General features: G+C 42.9%; 1 protein-coding gene across 1 annotated transcript in view; it reads right to left on the reverse strand.

The window, feature by feature from the left end:
- The window catches only part of LOC121286975 (rho guanine nucleotide exchange factor 18-like), a 193,565-nt gene that overhangs the window by 39,084 nt on the left and 137,511 nt on the right, over positions 1–16,970 (reverse strand). The window contains exons 12-13 of the mRNA XM_041204351.1: positions 13,589–13,643; positions 1,035–1,179 (exon numbers count right to left, since the gene is read on the reverse strand). Coding sequence (XP_041060285.1) covers positions 1,035–1,179; positions 13,589–13,643 — 200 coding nt within the window. The remainder of the gene's footprint in view (positions 1–1,034; positions 1,180–13,588; positions 13,644–16,970) is intronic.

Consider the following 16,970-nt stretch of genomic DNA (forward strand, 5'->3'; position numbering starts at 1 on the left):
GCACTTTTGGTCTCCTTATTTAAGGAAGGATGTAAATATGTTGGAGGCAGTTTAGAGGAGGTTTACTAGATTGATACCTGGAATGAGTGGGTTGTCTTATGAGGGTAGGTTGGACAGGCTGGGCTTGTTTCCACTGGAATTTAGAAGAGTGAGGGGTGAGTTGATTGAAGTATATAAGACCCTGAGCGGTCTTGACAAAGTGAATGTGGGCGAGTCCAGGACTAGGGGACGCTGTTTTAAAATCAGGGGTCACCCTTATAAGACAGAGACGAGGAGAAATATTTCTCTGAGAATTGAGACACTTTGGAACTCTGCCCCAGAAGGTAGTAGAAACAGGGTCACTGAATATTTTTAAGGCAGAAGTAGATGGATTCTTGTTAGGCAACATAAACAGATCAGCCGTGATCTTGTGGAATGGCAGAGCAGGCTCGAGGGGCTGAATAGCCTATTTCTGCTCCTATTTTGTTCACTCGTATGTTTGTATTCACCTCCGGAACCAAATCAGGCCGAATGGTCTCCTGACTCGGCTGGCTAAAAGACCCCGAGCGAAATTTGTTAGATAGTGTCAATTCAGTGCTTCTTTTTTCAATCAGAAAGGAGTATTTTGGATGCAGATTGCACTGTTACACCACTTTTTGCTGTCACTGATTAAATTCACTTATCTGCCAAGACTAAATAGATCAGGTTAGATTCTAGCCTGTAAGTTATCCGTTATTCTATGTTTCACCCATCCAAACCTCTCGATTAAATTCCGGCCTGCAATTCACTCTTAGGATCCAATGTCCTCAGCGAGGTGGATTTAAGGACTTAGCTGGTGTCACTGTGTGGTCTAGGTTTTGAGGTCAAGCTGATGCAGAACAGATGACGTGATAATGAAATATGGTGCAGAGGCAGTATGAAATGTTGCTCAATAATTTAACTGTACGAGGTTATATTTCCTGAATCTACAGGAACATCTTAATAAATCAGATACCTGAGGCTTCACCAGTTTACCAATGTGAGCATTTTCTAGCAGTGTATTAAGTTGTGCTAACCCGTGACTAGCGATGCCGTTAGTGCTTGTTGAAGACGGTTGGGAAGGTCGCCTTGGTGGAATGGTCATGCCGATACTCTGCACAGCGCTAGGTGTGCCATCCGTGACCAGCAGTAAGCACCGAGGCTGCTCCTTCACTGAAGATACTGAAAGAGAACATAAGGAGTCAGAAAACAAGTCTAACCCTGCCCCCCCACTGCCCCATCAACTTTTCCCTTTTCCCACCCCTTCAACCCTGCCCCTTTAAACAATCCTTCCTCCAACCTCACTGCACTGATATCCCTGCACCCCCCCACCTCGGCCCCACCAAGCCCTGCCCCTGCTCCACTTCCACTTCATACACAGATTAGAAAAGGCTCTGTTCTGCAGATCAGCTTTTTAGTATTGGACATTCCTTCATGAATGGGGACAGGTGAAAATTAAGAATGGGTCATGTTGCAATTGTCTCAGTTAGAAATTAATTACTCCCAGGTTTTTACAGGGCATAGAAAGGCTCACTTCCACAACAACTTTTTAGATTACTCAAAGGCAGAAGTGCTCAAAGTGCTTCATCCATAAAGATACGCTAATCTAGACTGCCTCTCCAACACAGTGGTGAGGGAGTGTTGGACATGTTTCACTTTAGATAACACATTAAAATGAAGTTCCTTCTGCCTGTTTCTGTGGCTTTGGTGGACATTCAAGGTCTCAGGGTTTATTCAAAGAGGAGCAGAGTCTGGGGTTCAGTCGATTCCTCCAACATGATCAAGCTTCGTTGTGAAACCATTGGTGATGGAACAGCCCACTGATACTCAATATCCAGGCTTCAACTTTAAAAGTGGCCATTTAGGTGGGGCGTTACAGGCAAAAGACATTCATGGAACTGCACCTCAAAAGGAAATAGCACCTTCAAAAGTGGGTGGTGATGAGGGAGGAGAAAACCTCAGACCCAGCCTTAGGATGGAAATGTGCTCTGTCTGTTGACTGCCAAGAATCTTCTTGGCTCAGGTCCTGGTGAGCACAGTTCCATGGTACAAAACTATACCTAAATTTGGCACAAGCCAACAATCTCACTCGCAGGAAACATGATGGATCTTGGGAAATGATGTGGCGGGGAGGTGCTATTCTACAATTGGAGCTGAGACACGTTGGACAGAATGAAGGGAGTTTTATTCTACACCTGAAACCCCATGTGTCTACCCGACCTATAAGTACTTAATGCTGCTAAGTGTCTAAAACTGAAGTGTAAACATTATCACCTCAGCGGGCAAAAAAAAATCCTTCCTTACTGTTCCAACAACCCATTAATCACACAGGGCAGCACAACCTGAGGCTGCCTTGAGTCAAGCTGTAATGTACTCCTTTAATCAGTACTGCCTGACAGCTGTGAAGCTGCAACCCCATGTCCATTAATACTGCCGCCTCTGTGACTACGTAGAGCAGAGTGACCTGGGTTAGACAATCTGGTTTCTGAGGAGCACGAGTGGTGCATGAAACAGTAAGCAGCCACATTTTGGCAATTTCAAAAACAGCCAGCATTCTCAATTTAGCACAAAACACAGGATCATTCAAAACTTTCCATTCAAATTATCCCAACTCGCCAGTACATCTTCTATTTTGCAACAGTGCATCTCAAACTTGATAAAGCATCTGGGATATTTAGGCAGGAAAGGTGCAGTTAAGTACAAACACTATAACTTAATAGTGGCTTGTCCATGGCATTGCCCAGAGAGTCAGGGTGAAGTGACCTCCCTCTAAGCCACTGTTGCTGCAGCTATGAGGATCTGCAGTTCTAGGATTTACAAAGTTCCATCATGTGGTCAAGAAGTCGGCAGTGGGAATGATACCACCAAATAAGGAGTTTTTTTTTTATTCTTTCATGGGATGTGGGCATGGCTGGCAAGGCCAGCATTTGTTGCCCATCCCTAATTGACCTTGGTTTGCTAGGCCATTGCAGGGGGCATTTAAGAGCCAACCACATTGCTGTGGGTCTGGAGTCACATGTAGGCCGGACCAGGTAAGGATGGGCAGATTTCCCTCCCTAAAGGATAACAGTGAACCAGATGGGTTTTTACAACAACCAATGCTTGTTGTTATGGTCACCATTATTGAGACTAGATTTATAGTTTTGATTAACTGAATGTAAATTCTCACCAGCTGCATTGGTAGTATTTGAACGCATGCCCCTAGAGCATTGTTACACTGAAGTTTAAAACCTGTAATCTCTTGCTCAAAACAGCTATATAATGTGGAACATCGGATCACAAAAATCACGATCGTTATAGTGCAGGAGGAGGCTGGCCATTTAGCACCTCGTGTCTGTACCAGCTCTCCAAGTGAATAATTCAGCTAGTCCCACTCCCCCACCTTCTTCTCATAACCCTGCACATTCTTCCTTTTCAGATAACAGACTAATTCCATTTTGAATGCTTCAATTGAATCTGCCTTCCTCACACACTCAGGCAATGCATTCCAGACCCCAACCATTTGCTGCATGAAAAAGATTTTCCTCATGTGGTTTTTGCTTCTTTTATTAATTTATTTTAAATCTGTGCCCTCTCAGCCTTTTCATGAGTTGGAACAGTTTCGCCCAACCGACTCTGTCCAGGCCCATCCTAATTTTGATTACCTCTGTCAAGTCTCCTCTCTTCTCCAAAAGAAAGAGTCCCAACTTCTCCAATCTAACTTCATAACTGAAGTTCCTCATCCCTGGAACCATTCTCGTGCATCTTTTCTGCACTCTCTTTAATGTCTTCACACCTTCCCTAAAGTGTGGCGCCCAGAACTGGGCACAATACTCCAGCTGAGGTCCAACTGATGTCTTATACAAGTTTAACATAACCTCCTTGCTCTTATATTCTACGGCCCTATTAATAAAGCCTAGGATACTATATGTTTTATTAACCATGCTCTCAACCTGCCCTGTTATCCTCAATGACTTATGCACATCCACACCCAGGTCCCTCTGCTCCTGCACCCATTTCAGAGCTGTATCGTTTATTTTATATTGTCTCTCCACGTTCTTCCAACCAAAATGAATCACTTCACATTTCTACACATTAAACTTCATCTGCCATTTGTCTATCAGAGTCCACCAACTTGTCTATGTCAAATTTACATTCTTTTAAGGCATAAAAAGCCATTAAGAAAACTGATCCAACCATGGCTAACAAGAGAAGTTAAAGATTCTATTAGACCAAAGGAAGAGGTATATAAAGTTAACAAAAGAATGTACTAAGGCCTCGGGATTGGGAGCATTTCAAAATTCAAAAGGAGAACCAAGTAATTAATAAAGAAAGAGAAAATAGAATATGAAAGTAAGCTAGCGAGCAACATTAAAAAAGTCTGTAAAAGCTTCTATAAGTATGTAAAAAGGAAAAGGTTAGTAAAGACAAATGTAGGCCCATTACAGGCAGAGAATGGAGAATTTATATTGGGAATAAGGAAATGGAAGAGAAACTAAACAAATATTTTGCGTCTGTCTTCATGGAGGAAGATACAAAAACCTTGCTGAAATATTGGGGAGCCAAGGGACAATTAAGATTGAGGACCTGAAAAAAATTAGTAAAAAAGTATTGCTGCAGAAATTAATTGGACTGAAGTTTAATAAATCCCCTGGGCCTGATGATTTTCAACACTCCAGGATGTAGGAGATGGCTGTAGAGATAATGGATGCACTGGTGATCATCTTTCAAACTTCTACAGATTCTGAGACAGTGCCTGTAAATTGGAAGATAGCAAATGTAACCCCACTATTTAAGAAAGAAAGAGAGGGGCGAGAAAACAGGGAACTAGAAACCTGCTAACCTGGCATCAATAGTAGGGAAGATGCTAGAATTTGCCACAGAGGTAGTGCAGCAAAGGTCCACCAGGCTGGGATAGCAGGATTGTGGTATGAGGAGAGATTGGGTCAATTAGGCCTATAGTCACTGGAGTTTAGAAGTATGAGAGGGGATCTCATTGAAACGTATAAAATTCTGACAGGACTAGACAAACTGGGTGCAGTTTCCTTTGGCTGGGGGCACCTAGAACATGGAGTCACAGTCTCAGGATATGGGGTAGGCCAGTTAGAACTGAGATGAGGAGAAATTTCTTCACTCAGAGAGTGATGAACCTGTGGAATTCTCTACCACAGAAGGCTGTGGGGGACACGTAATTGAATATATTTAAGAAAGAAATAAGCAGATTTCTAGGTGCCAAAGGCAGCAAGAGGTATGAGGAGAGAGGGGAGTATAGCACTGAGATAGAAGATCAGCCATGATCATATTGAATGGCGGATCTGGCTCGAAGGGACAAATGACCTACCCCTGCTCCTATTTTCTAAGCTTCTACGTTTCTAGAATCTATTTCAAAGGATGTGATAACTGGGCACTTAGAAAACAATGGTAGAATTGGGCAGAGTCAACATGGATTTATGAAAGGGAAATCATGTTTGACAAGCCTGTTGGATTTTTTTGAGGATGTTACTAGCGGGATAGATAATGAAGAACCAGTGGATGTGGTGTATTTGGATTTTCAGAAGGCTTTCAATAAGGTTACACATACAGGTTTGTAAGCAAAATTAGAGCACATGGGATTGGGGGTAATATTATGTTATAGATTGAGGATTGGTTAATGAAAAAAAAGAATAGGGATAAAAGGATCATTCTCTGGTTGACAGGCTGTGACCAGTGGGGTACCGCAAGGATCAGTGCCTAGGCCCCAGCTGTTCACAATTTGTGTCAATGATTTGTTGTGGGGCCAAATGTAATATTTCCAAGTTTGCTGATGACACAAAATTTGTTGGGAATGAGAGTTGTGAGGAGGATACAAAGAGGTTTCAAGGGGATTTAGACAAACTAAGTGGGTGGGCAAAAACATGGCAAATAGAATATATAGAAAAATGTGAAGTTATTCACTTTAGTAGGAAAAACAGAAAGGCAGAGTATTTCTTAAATGGTGAGAGATTGGGAAGGGTTGATTTCCAAAGGGACCTGGGTGTTCTTGTTCATAAGTCACTGAAAGCTAACATGCTGGTGCAGCAAGCAATTAGGAAGGCAAATGGTATGTTAACTGTGGAAGCTCAATCATTGAGCATGCTCAAGACAGGAATCAATAGATTTCTGGATGTAATGACATCAAGGGATATGGGGGGAAGATGGCATTGATGTAGACGTTCAGCCATGATCTAGTTAAATGCTGGGAGCAGGTTCGAGGGGCCAAATGGCACACTCCTGCTCCTAAATTCCGACGTCCTTTTGAAGTTCTACACTATCCTCCTCACAGTTCACAATGCTTCCAAGTTTTGTAGGGTCCGCAAATTTTGCAATTGTGCCCTGTGCACCAAGGTCTAGGTCATCAATATATATCAGGAAGAGCAAGGATCCCAACACTGACACCTGGGGAATTTCACCACTTAGCTTCCTCCAGCCCAAAAAACATTCATTAACCACTACATCTGTTTCCTGTCACCCAGCTAATTTTGTATCCATGTTGCTATTGTCCTTTTTATTCCAAAAGCTGTAACCTTTCTGCCCTTGTCCTTCTAGGTGGTAGAGGTCACGGATTTGGAAGATGCTGTCAAAGCAGCCTTGGCAAGTTGCTGCAACTCATCTTGTAGATGGTATAAACTGCAGCCACTGTGCATCGGTGGTGGAGGCAGTGAATATTTAAGGTGGTGGATGGGGTGCTCATTAATGGAAAACAAAAACAGAATTACCTGGAAAAACTCAGCAGGTCTGGCAGCATTGGCGGAGAAGAAAAGAGTTGACGTTTCGAGTCCTCATGACCCATTTCGAGTGCTCATTAATGGAGTTGCTTTATCCTGGATGGTGTCAAGCTTCTTGAGCATTATTGGAGCTGCACTCATCTACTCAAGTGGATAGCATTCCATCACACTTGAGCCTTGTAGTTGGTGGGCAGGTTTTCGGGAGTCAGGAGGCGAGTTACTCTCTGCAGAATTCCAAACTACCAAGCCACTCGTGGTAAAGGATATTGAGGTCCACCAACCAGAGTACATTCTGCCCCTTGCCACTCAGTGCTTCTTCCAATTCTTCAAATTGGCACTCAACATGGAGAAGCACTGATTCATTAGCTCAGTTGGAGGGGGCAGGTGAGGGTAGATGGTAATCAGAAGGAGGTTTCCTTTCTCATGTTTGACCTGATGCCATTAGACTTCGTGGAGTGCAGAATCAATGGTGAGGGCTCCCAGAGCAACTCCCCCCCGACTGTATACCACTGTGCCACCACATCTGGTGGGTCTGTCCTGCCGATGTGGAAGGGTATACCCAAGGATAGAAACATAGAAAATAGGAGAAGTAGGTCATTTGGCTCTTCGAGCCTGCTCCACCATTCAATATGACCATAGCTGATCCTCTATCTCAATGCCATACCCCGCTTTCTCCCCATACCCCTTAATGTCTTTAGAGTCTAGAAATCTAGAACAAAGAAAAGTACAGCACAGGAACAGGCCCTTCGGCCCTCCAAGCCAGCGCCGATCATATTGCCTGTCAAACTAAAACATTTTGCACTTCCAGGGTCTGTATTCCCATCCTATTCATGTATTTGTCAAGCTACCTCTTAAACACCACTATCGTACCTGCTTCCACCACCTCCTCTAATTTCCTTCTTAAATATATTCAGCAACTTGGCCTCCACAGCCTTCTGTGGTACAGAACTTCACAGGTTCACCACCCTCTGAGTGAAGAAATTTCTCATCTCAGTCCAAATTGGCCTACCCTGTATCCTGATACTGTGACCCATTATTCTAGGCCCCTTGCCAGAGAAACATCATCCCTGCATCCAGTCTGTCAGCCCTGTCAGAATTTTATACTTTTCAATGAGATTCCCTCTCATTTTTCTAAACTCGTGAATACAGGCCGAGTTGGCCCAATCTCTCCTCATACGACAATCCTGCCATCCCAGGAATCAGTCTGGTGAACCTTCGCTGCACTCCCTCTATGGAAAGTATATCCTTTCTTAGGTAAGGAGACCAAAACTACACACAATACTCCAAGTGTGGTCTCAGCAAGGCCCTGTACAGCTGCAGTAAGACATCCTTGCTCCTGTATTCAAGTCCTTTTGCAATGAAGGCTAACATGCCATTTGCCTTCTTAACTGCTTGCTGCGCCTGCATGCTTACCTTCAGTGATTGGTGTACAAGGACATCCAGGTCCCTTTGTACATCAACATTCCCCAATCTATCACCATTTAAATAATACTCTGCCATTCTGTTTCCCCTGGGACATTGGCTGTAAGGCATGATCCCATGAGTATGACTATGTCAGGCTGTTGCTTCCCTAGTCTGTGGGACCACTCTCCAAATTTTGACACAAGCCCCCAGATGTTAGGGGGGGAAGACTCTGCAGGTCAAGAGGAATGGGCTTGCCATTGTCGTTTTCGTTGCCTAGCTCATGTGGGTGGTCCATCCAGTTTCATTCCTTTTAGTCTTTGTTTGGGTTTGATACAACTGAGTGGCATGCTAGGCCATTTCAGAGGGCATTTAAGAGTCAACCCCGCTGCTGTGGGTCTGGAGTCACACGCCAGACCATGTAAGGACGGCAGATTTCCTTCCCTGAAGGACATTAGTGAACCAGATGGGTTTTAATGACAATCAATAATAGTTTTCATCATCACCATTACTGAAACTAGCTTTTAACTCAAGATTTATTAACTTAATTTAAATTCCACCTGCTACAGTATGGTATTTGAACCTGTGGTCGCCAGAGCATTAGCTTGAGCTTCTGGATTACTAATCCAGTGACATTATTACTGCCCCACTGCCTCCCCAAATAATACCTCAGCTATTCCTGCTGCTTCCATGTGTAAGTCCCCTTTTAGGTCCCTAATCATCCCTACTCCTCCTTTTACCACCCTTTTACCATTTAAATGCCTGTAGAAAAGACTTTGGGATTCTCTTTTCATACATGCTATGAGGCTCGTGAGGAGACAGGAGACTACTCCGGAGTGAGTTGGACACCCAGTGAATAGCGAATTAGGCTCACGTCATAAGTTCTGACAAGGCCTTCTCAGGTTTAACTATAGATTAAGAATTAAGATCTGACATACTTAAGTTCAGCTAGCTTGTTACGTAGAGAACTGCCTGGAGTGGCAGTTATCTGTCAATCGCCTGAAAGCAGTTGGTTCAAGTGGTGTTAATTACTGTAGCACGGAGCCTAGCTAGCTAGTGACCTTGAGGCTCTACAAAAGAGACAGGCTTTTCAAACTGCAGAGTCAGTAAGGAGCATGCAAGGAGACAGGCAACTACGCTGGAGTGAGATGGGGACCGAGTAAGTAGCAAATTAGGCTCATGTAGGAATTCAGTGCATGGGGGGAAAGAGGTATGGTATAAAAAGGAATTATTCTAAGTCAGGAACAGGAGCAGTTGAGCAGAAATGGACCTGGGTGTCAACACCCCCCTTCAGAGCTGAGTTTGGGGGAAAAAAAAATCGAACAGTGATATCACAGGAAAACCATAAGTTCATTGGTTAATAAGAAACTGCTGTTAGAGAGTGTTTTTAAATAGTGGAGGGGGTGTGGTGGAAGCTTTAAATAGCTGAGGGGGGTGGGGGGAGCTTTAAATAGCTGAAGGGGGTGGGGGGAGCTTTAAATAGCTGAAGGGGGTGGGGGGAGCTTTAAATAGCTGAGAGGGATGGGGGAAGCTTTAAATAGCTGAGGGGGGTGGGGGGAGCTTTAAATAGCTGAGGGGGGTGGGGGGAGCTTTAAATAGCTGAGAGGGGTGGGGGGAGCTTTAAATAGCTGAGAGGGGTGGGGGGAGCTTTAAATAGCTGAGGGGGGTGGGGGGGCTTTAAACTAACTCGGCAGGGTACAGGAACAAGGAGAGAATATTAGAGAGTAATACCAAAGCGCACAAATACTGGGAAAGACAGATAGTACTAGAATAGAGAATAGAACATTATTAGACAGAGTCGGAGTAATGGAGTAAGTAATGAAGTCTAAAATAAGGGTTACATTGCATATTATGTGAATGGAGTTTGGTAATAAGATTGGTGAGTTACAGGTGCAGATTGCCATGCAGAATTATGATGTTGGCAATAACAGAGACCTGGCTCAAGGAAGGGCAAGATTGGGTGTTAAATATTCTTGGGTACAAGGTGTTCAGTAAATATAGTACAGGAAGAAAAGGAGGAGGGATGACTATATTGGTTAAGGAGAGCACCGCAGTGCTGTAGAAAGAGGACATCCCAGAGGGTTCAAGGACAGAATCAATTTGGCTACAACTAGGGAACAAAAAGGGTGCAATTACATCATTCAGTGCAGTCTATAGGCCACCAACTGGTAGGAAGGATGTAGAGGAAATTACAGAGAGGCACAAACATTATAGAGTAATTATAATGGGGGACTTTAATTACCCAAATATAGACTGGGATAGTGGTAGTGTGAAGGGCCAAGAGGGGAAAGTGTTCCTAAAGTGTGTTCAGGAGAATTTTCTACAGCAGGTGTGCAGTCCAATAAGAAAGAAGGAAATGTTACACCTGGTTCTTGGAAATAAGGTGGGCCAAGTAGATCAAGTGTCAGTGAGGGAACATTTAGGAAACAGTGATCATTGAAACAAAGTTTAGGATGATGGTAGAAAAGGATAATGGGCAATACAGAGTAAGAATAATTAACTGGGGAAGGGGGCAAGAATAGAGCTGGGCTGGATAGACTGGAGCCAAAGGTTGGCGGGAAAAACTGTAGCTGAACAATGGGCTAACTTCAAAGAAGAAATGGTTTGGGCACAGTCTATTCTCTCCAAAGGGAAAGGTAGGACAAAAAAAATCCAAAGTCACCTGGTTGATTAGAGAGTTATAAATTAAGATAAAGAAGAAAAAAGTGTGCTTATGACAGGTATCAAGTAGAAAATACAATTGAGAACTAAGCTGAATACAGAAGGTTCTGAGGACAGGTGAAGAAGCAAATAGCGATTAAGAGAAAAGACTGGCAGCCAACATAAAGGGGGATCCCAAAATCTTCCATAGGTGCATAAATAATAAGAGGGTGGCAAAAGGAGGAGTACAGCCAATTAGGGACCAAAAGTGGGATTTACACATGGAGGCAGGGGGCATTTGAGGTGTTAAATGCATCTGTCTTTACCAAGGAAGCAGGTGCTACCCAGTCCAGGTAACAGAGGAGGAAACCCGTCACTAGAAGGACTCAAAATCAATGAGGAGGTATTAGATGAACTGTCGGTACTTAAAGTTGACAAGGACCAGGACTGGATGAGATGCATCCCAGGGTATTGAAGGAAGTAAGAGTGGAAATTGCAGGGGCACTGGCCATAATCTTTCAGTCTTTCCTAGACTCAGGGGAGGTGCCAGAGAACTGGAGAATTGCAAACTTTAAGTCCTTGTTCAAAAAAGGTTGTAAGGATAAGCCCAGCAATTACAGACCAGTTCAACTACAGTGATGGGGAAGCTTCTAGAAACAATTATTCAGGATAGAATTAATAGTCACATGGAAAAACATGGGTTGATTAGGAAGAGCCAGCATGGATTTCTAAAAGTAAAATCGTGTTTAACTAACTTGGGAATCTTTTGAAGAGGCAACAGCAGGTTGCTGTTGATGTGGTGGACTTCCAAAAGGCTTTTGACAGAGTGCCACACAACAGACTTGAGGAAAGTTATAGCTCATGGAATAAAAGGGACAGTAGCAACATGGATATAAAATTGGTTGAGTAATAGGAAACCGAGTAATGGTTGATGAACAGTTTTCAGGCTGTAAGTTTGTAGGTTTCTCTCCTCCTTTCTGGCTGTGTGGTGGCAGCAGCTGCTAAATTATGCTATTGTCCAGCCTCAAAATGGGCACTACCAGCCTCAGACCCTTGGCTAACAAGCCACTCAATGCATGTGTCATATGTTGAACCAAGTCTCAAAGACTGGGAGGCCAATATAAACTCACAGGCAGGATTGGAGAAGAGGCTGCTACAGAAAGGCTTTTGTCTCCCCGAGCTAAGGAGGCTTCTACTAATATTTATCTTTTGACAAAGGTCACTAAAAACAAGATAGATTATTTGACCATTACTGCAGTCCTGTCTGGAGGAGCTTACTGTGTGCAAACTGGCTCCTACATTTCCTATATTACAACAATGGCTACGCTTCAAAAAGTGCTTTATTGGCTGTAAAGCGCATTGGGACGACCAGAGGTTGTACAAGGCGCAATATAAATGCAATTGTTTCTTTTTGGTCCAGCTATGAAGATGGAATATCTTGACAACTTACAAGAAGGCACAAGGATTGTGGACCTACATCACATTAGGACAGGGTAGAAATTTGGAGATGAAAAGAAGTGGCTCTGCAAGCTCAGGGCAGGGGGTGTGGGTTGGAGGGGGCAGGATGCCATTCTTTCCTTGATTTATCCTGGTCTCTTCTGACTACACAGAGTTAAACATACTCTCCGCCCACAGCACTCAGTGACTTTGTGCAGTTGTGAAATATGACCAGTCTAGTGAGGCACTAAGGGGCTGCTGGTATCTTTGGAATTACATCCAACACAATGAACTGGGCAATGGTGTCAGAGGAACTGTGCGCAAGTTCTCACACAGCACAAAGATATGGGCTGGTGTAAGGGCCTTAGATGACAAGGCAGATTGCAGGCAGAACTAGTTGAAATGGGGAAATGAGGTTGCATCATGGTTTTCAAGACAGTTAAATATTGGGTAATCCCAAGCATGCGTACATCATGCAGCAACACACGCTCAACATTGCTGAGTGAAAGAAAGGGTTATAATGCACAAGTCACTGAGGACCAAAGACCACTGCCACGAGACAACAACAAAGCTAAGGAGTGTTAGGGTGTATCTGTAGGACAATTAAAATGCAAAAGAAATTATTCTGTATAAGATCTTGGTCAGGCACATTTTGAATACTGGGCCAATACAAAAAAAAAATAAAGTACTGCAGATGCTGGAAATCTGAAATTAAAACAAAACAAAAATCTGGAAACGCTCAGCAGGTCAAGCAGCATCTGTTAAGAGAAACAGAGTTAATGTTTTAGGCTAATCTCTCCTGTCCTCCACCCTATCACAGGCTTTCCCTTTTATTCTTCTTGCTCCCTCCCCACTTCTAGTGGCTTAATTCTCGTACATTTCTATATTTCTTCAGTTCTGATGAAAGGTCATTGTCTTGAAACATTAACTTTGTTTCTCTCCGTAGATTCTACCGGAGCCGCTGAGTATTTCCAGCACTTTTTTTGCTTTTATTTTGTACACCGGATCTGGTTTTGGTCCCCTCTCATGGTGGGCGATATAGAAACGAGCCACTAAATAACTAGTTTAAGAGCCCACAAGCTCCATTCACTAACCACTGATTCTATCCCTTTCCCTAACAAGTGCCAGACTATTAGGAATTAGAGAATAATTTCCTGGGCTTTTTCCCCTTTAATGCAGCTTCAGTAAGTTGTGTAATTGTTTGGGGAGGATGGGAGAGAGCGGATATTGTTGGAAGTTATCCCCATGCTGGTATAGGACAAGCTCGATGGACCAACTGGCCTTCACTTGTCCTTCCTCATAGGTGCACGAGAAATGTGGCGATAACAGTAGGGGGGTTAAAAACAATCTTCTCCCTCATTACATCAACATCAAAGTGATAAAGAACTCACCGTGCTGGGCAGTGCTCTGTGAACTTCTAGTATACTTCTGCTGGGAATCCTTTGGCTGTGGAAACAAAGTATAAACTGTTGACTGTATAACATATCAACGCATTGGTTCCAACACCATTTGTGTCTGCTGGGTCATTAGATCTCAGTCTTTGTTAACTTTCTAGTTCATCATTACTGTTACTGTAGACTACTAATTGTGCTATTGTGACAAAAAAGTTTTCTATGTATATCTGGCACACTCTTTTGAAAATTTAACACTCTCATAGACCTGTGTTTTATGTTTACTGGGAAACTCCAGGAGAGTGCACTTTGTAACATTTACCTGGGATCTCCAGAGAGGTGTCAATATTTACTTTATTTTCAACTATTACGAAGAGTGCACTTCACATAGAAAAGTTTGAAAACATGGTCAAGAAATTTTTAAAGTTATGAAGGAATTTAATAGAATGAAAAGACTTTCCCAATGCTGGCGATTTAGTGATGAAGAGTCAACAATTTGAAACCATCATAGAGAAGGGAGGGTAGTGAATTTCTTTATGCAACGAGTTGCTGGGAGTCGTTAGAATCCTTTGCTGCAGACAATAGTTGAGGCAGAGACCACTGCATTATTTTAAAGAAAATATTTGAAGCAGAAAACATTGACGTACAAAGCAAAGCAGTAAGATTTGTTCCATACTGCTTCAGCAAAGGGCTGGCACAGGCTTGATGGGCTGAATGGATTCTTGTGGAGTAAACTGCAATGGCTGAATAATCTGAGGGGATGTACTAGAGTGACAGCAGTGGCGGGACCTGTGAATAGTGAAACATTCTGCACTGCAATAACTTCCATAATCTCGAAATATCCACACTTTATTAGAACACGGAAAAGTAAATTTAAGGTATAATTTTACAGCTGGTAGGTCTACCTAAAGATTGGCTTATCCCAAAAGACTGCAGTTAACAATACATACAGCATGTGTGCTCAATGTGCCTATAGGCAAAAACAGTAAATAATGTCGCATCCAGTTCTAAATGCTTCAGGTTCAATCCCTGGTCTGTACTTGAGGTAGATAATCTCAGGCAGAGCAATAGTTGGTTGGGCGGGGGCCAGAGGGCACTCACAGTAGTTCCAATGCCCCTCCTGTTCTAGACAGAACAAAAATCAACCACTGATCTTGCAACTGCACACTACTTGATTGGCCAGAGATAAGATTAAAAGCAGTGATGATTGTGATGTACACACAGTGGAACAGCCCAGACTTTCAATGACTAATTTGATGCATGTAGACTGACTAATTTGACAATGTACAAAGGATTTTTCCCCTCCCTTACCCTCACCAAACCACAAAACTGTGCCCCAGTTTGGGTCAGCCTCAGGACAGAAAGTAAGTTTGAAGGAAAGGAGCATAAATGAAACTTCCCTACTTTCCTAGCAGCTGTAAATGAAAATTTCTCCGAAATATTTGTCCAATTTGCCTTGAAGATATCTAAACAACTTCCCCCGCACCCCATACTGTTTTCCTTAATAAGCTGTTCTGAAGACCTTTCACTGTCTCAAGTGATTTCCTGCAAGATGGAGGCTATTAAAGTCTGGCTCCAGAGGGTTCTGAACAGAAATTTAGATCAGTCCCAAGCCATATCCCACTGGATTTAAGCCCACACCACAAGTCTCCCTAGAATTCTGCACCCACTTGGCAGACTCAGAAAGGTTGGTGCAAGAGAGGAATGTTGTCACGTTAGAGTAGGGGCTGCTTCACTGGAGGTTAGGGATAAGGTGTGCCAATGGGAAATTTACTCCGCATTGAACCCATCAGAGGTCCTGACCTGGGAGTGCTTGATGCCATCATGACAAGCATCACAAGTTAACCCAGTCGAATTGGCTTGGAGCTGGGAGTGACCTCTACTGGACTGTGAAAACCACTTCCAATCTCTCAGTAGTATGCCGAGCATTTAAGCTTTTGAACATTAACTGTCTTAATCTAAAGCACCAGCTGTGTGTCTGTGGGTGCATAGGTTTATCTGTGTATTTAAGCACAGAGAGTGATTGAAGTTGAAAGGGGTGGGGGAGGAAAATCAGATAATGATTGTAATCAGAGTTTTAAGTGCATGTAAATAAACGCATTGTGTTCCAAGTCACTTCTGTAACTCCAGGGCTGTCCTGCAGCATTTTGAAATCTTTACTGCAGTTGGCCAATCTGAATTATTGAGGCATTATGCTGCTCAGTATTTTCCTTGAAGTGAATGTTTTGTTAACACTTTGGCACTCTTCATTGGACTATACTTTTGAGGAAGGGCCAAAACTCGAAGTGCAATGGTTACAGAAATCCACTGGCACACTGAGCTTATGCCATATTTACATTACAATGCTGCCACTGGTGCCAGCCCTGACGATCCAAATGACACAATACAGCTGGAGTGATGTGAAAATCAACGCCTGCTACTGTGGTCACTTCCTGTCACTTCAGTTTTTTTTTGTCAACCAGGAAAACCCTGCTCTTCCTGATATAAATTAATGACCAAGGTCTTGGTGTACAGGGTACAAGTTCAAAATTTGCAGATGATACAAAACGTGGAAATACTGTGAACTGTACGATGAAATTCAATGCAAAGAAGTGTGAAGTGATTCATTTTGATAAGAAGAATGTAGAGAAACAAAATATAGTGTACGATTCTAAAGAGAGTGCAGGAGCAGAGGGACCAGGATGTATATGTGCATACTCGGGCTGTACAGTTCACAATGAATGTATGCACTGAATACTAGTTGTATTGTAATTGAATTGAAGCACCTCAGAGTGCAACATGATGTATGTTGATAACTCCATTACCATTGTCTGACTGTCTGTAATGACCATATTGTAATATTCATTGATTGTACTGGAGCACTTCATGATCCATGTGTAAAAGTTGAATCTGATTGTACGTTCTGTGATGGTGATTTAGAAATGTTTTGTAATGTTCTTCCAGATATTTTATGAATAAAGTATATTTTTCAAAAAAAAAAACGTGCATAAGTCATTGAAGGTGACAGGACAGGTTGTGATTACAGTTAATAAAGCATACAGCATCTTGGGCTTTATCAGTGAAGGTAGAGGGTACAAAAGCAAAGGAATTATGTTAAACCTGCATAAAACACTGGTTCAGCCTCAACTGCAGTATTGCATCCAGTTCTGGGCTTCTCGCTTTTGGGGAGGATGTGAAGGAATAAGAAAGGATGCAGAAAAGATTCACAAGAATGGTTTCAGGGATGAGGAATTTCAATTACATAGGAAAATTGGAGATGTTGTGACTGTTCTCCTTAGAGACGGTTGAGCAGAGATTTGATAGAGGTATTCAAAATCATGATGGGTCTAGACAGAGTAGATATGGAGAAACTGTTGCCAAAGGTGGAAGGATCGAGAACCGG

The sequence above is a fragment of the Carcharodon carcharias genome, chromosome 14 (assembly GCF_017639515.1).
Source record: "Carcharodon carcharias isolate sCarCar2 chromosome 14, sCarCar2.pri, whole genome shotgun sequence".
Classification (NCBI taxonomy): domain Eukaryota; kingdom Metazoa; phylum Chordata; class Chondrichthyes; order Lamniformes; family Lamnidae; genus Carcharodon; species Carcharodon carcharias.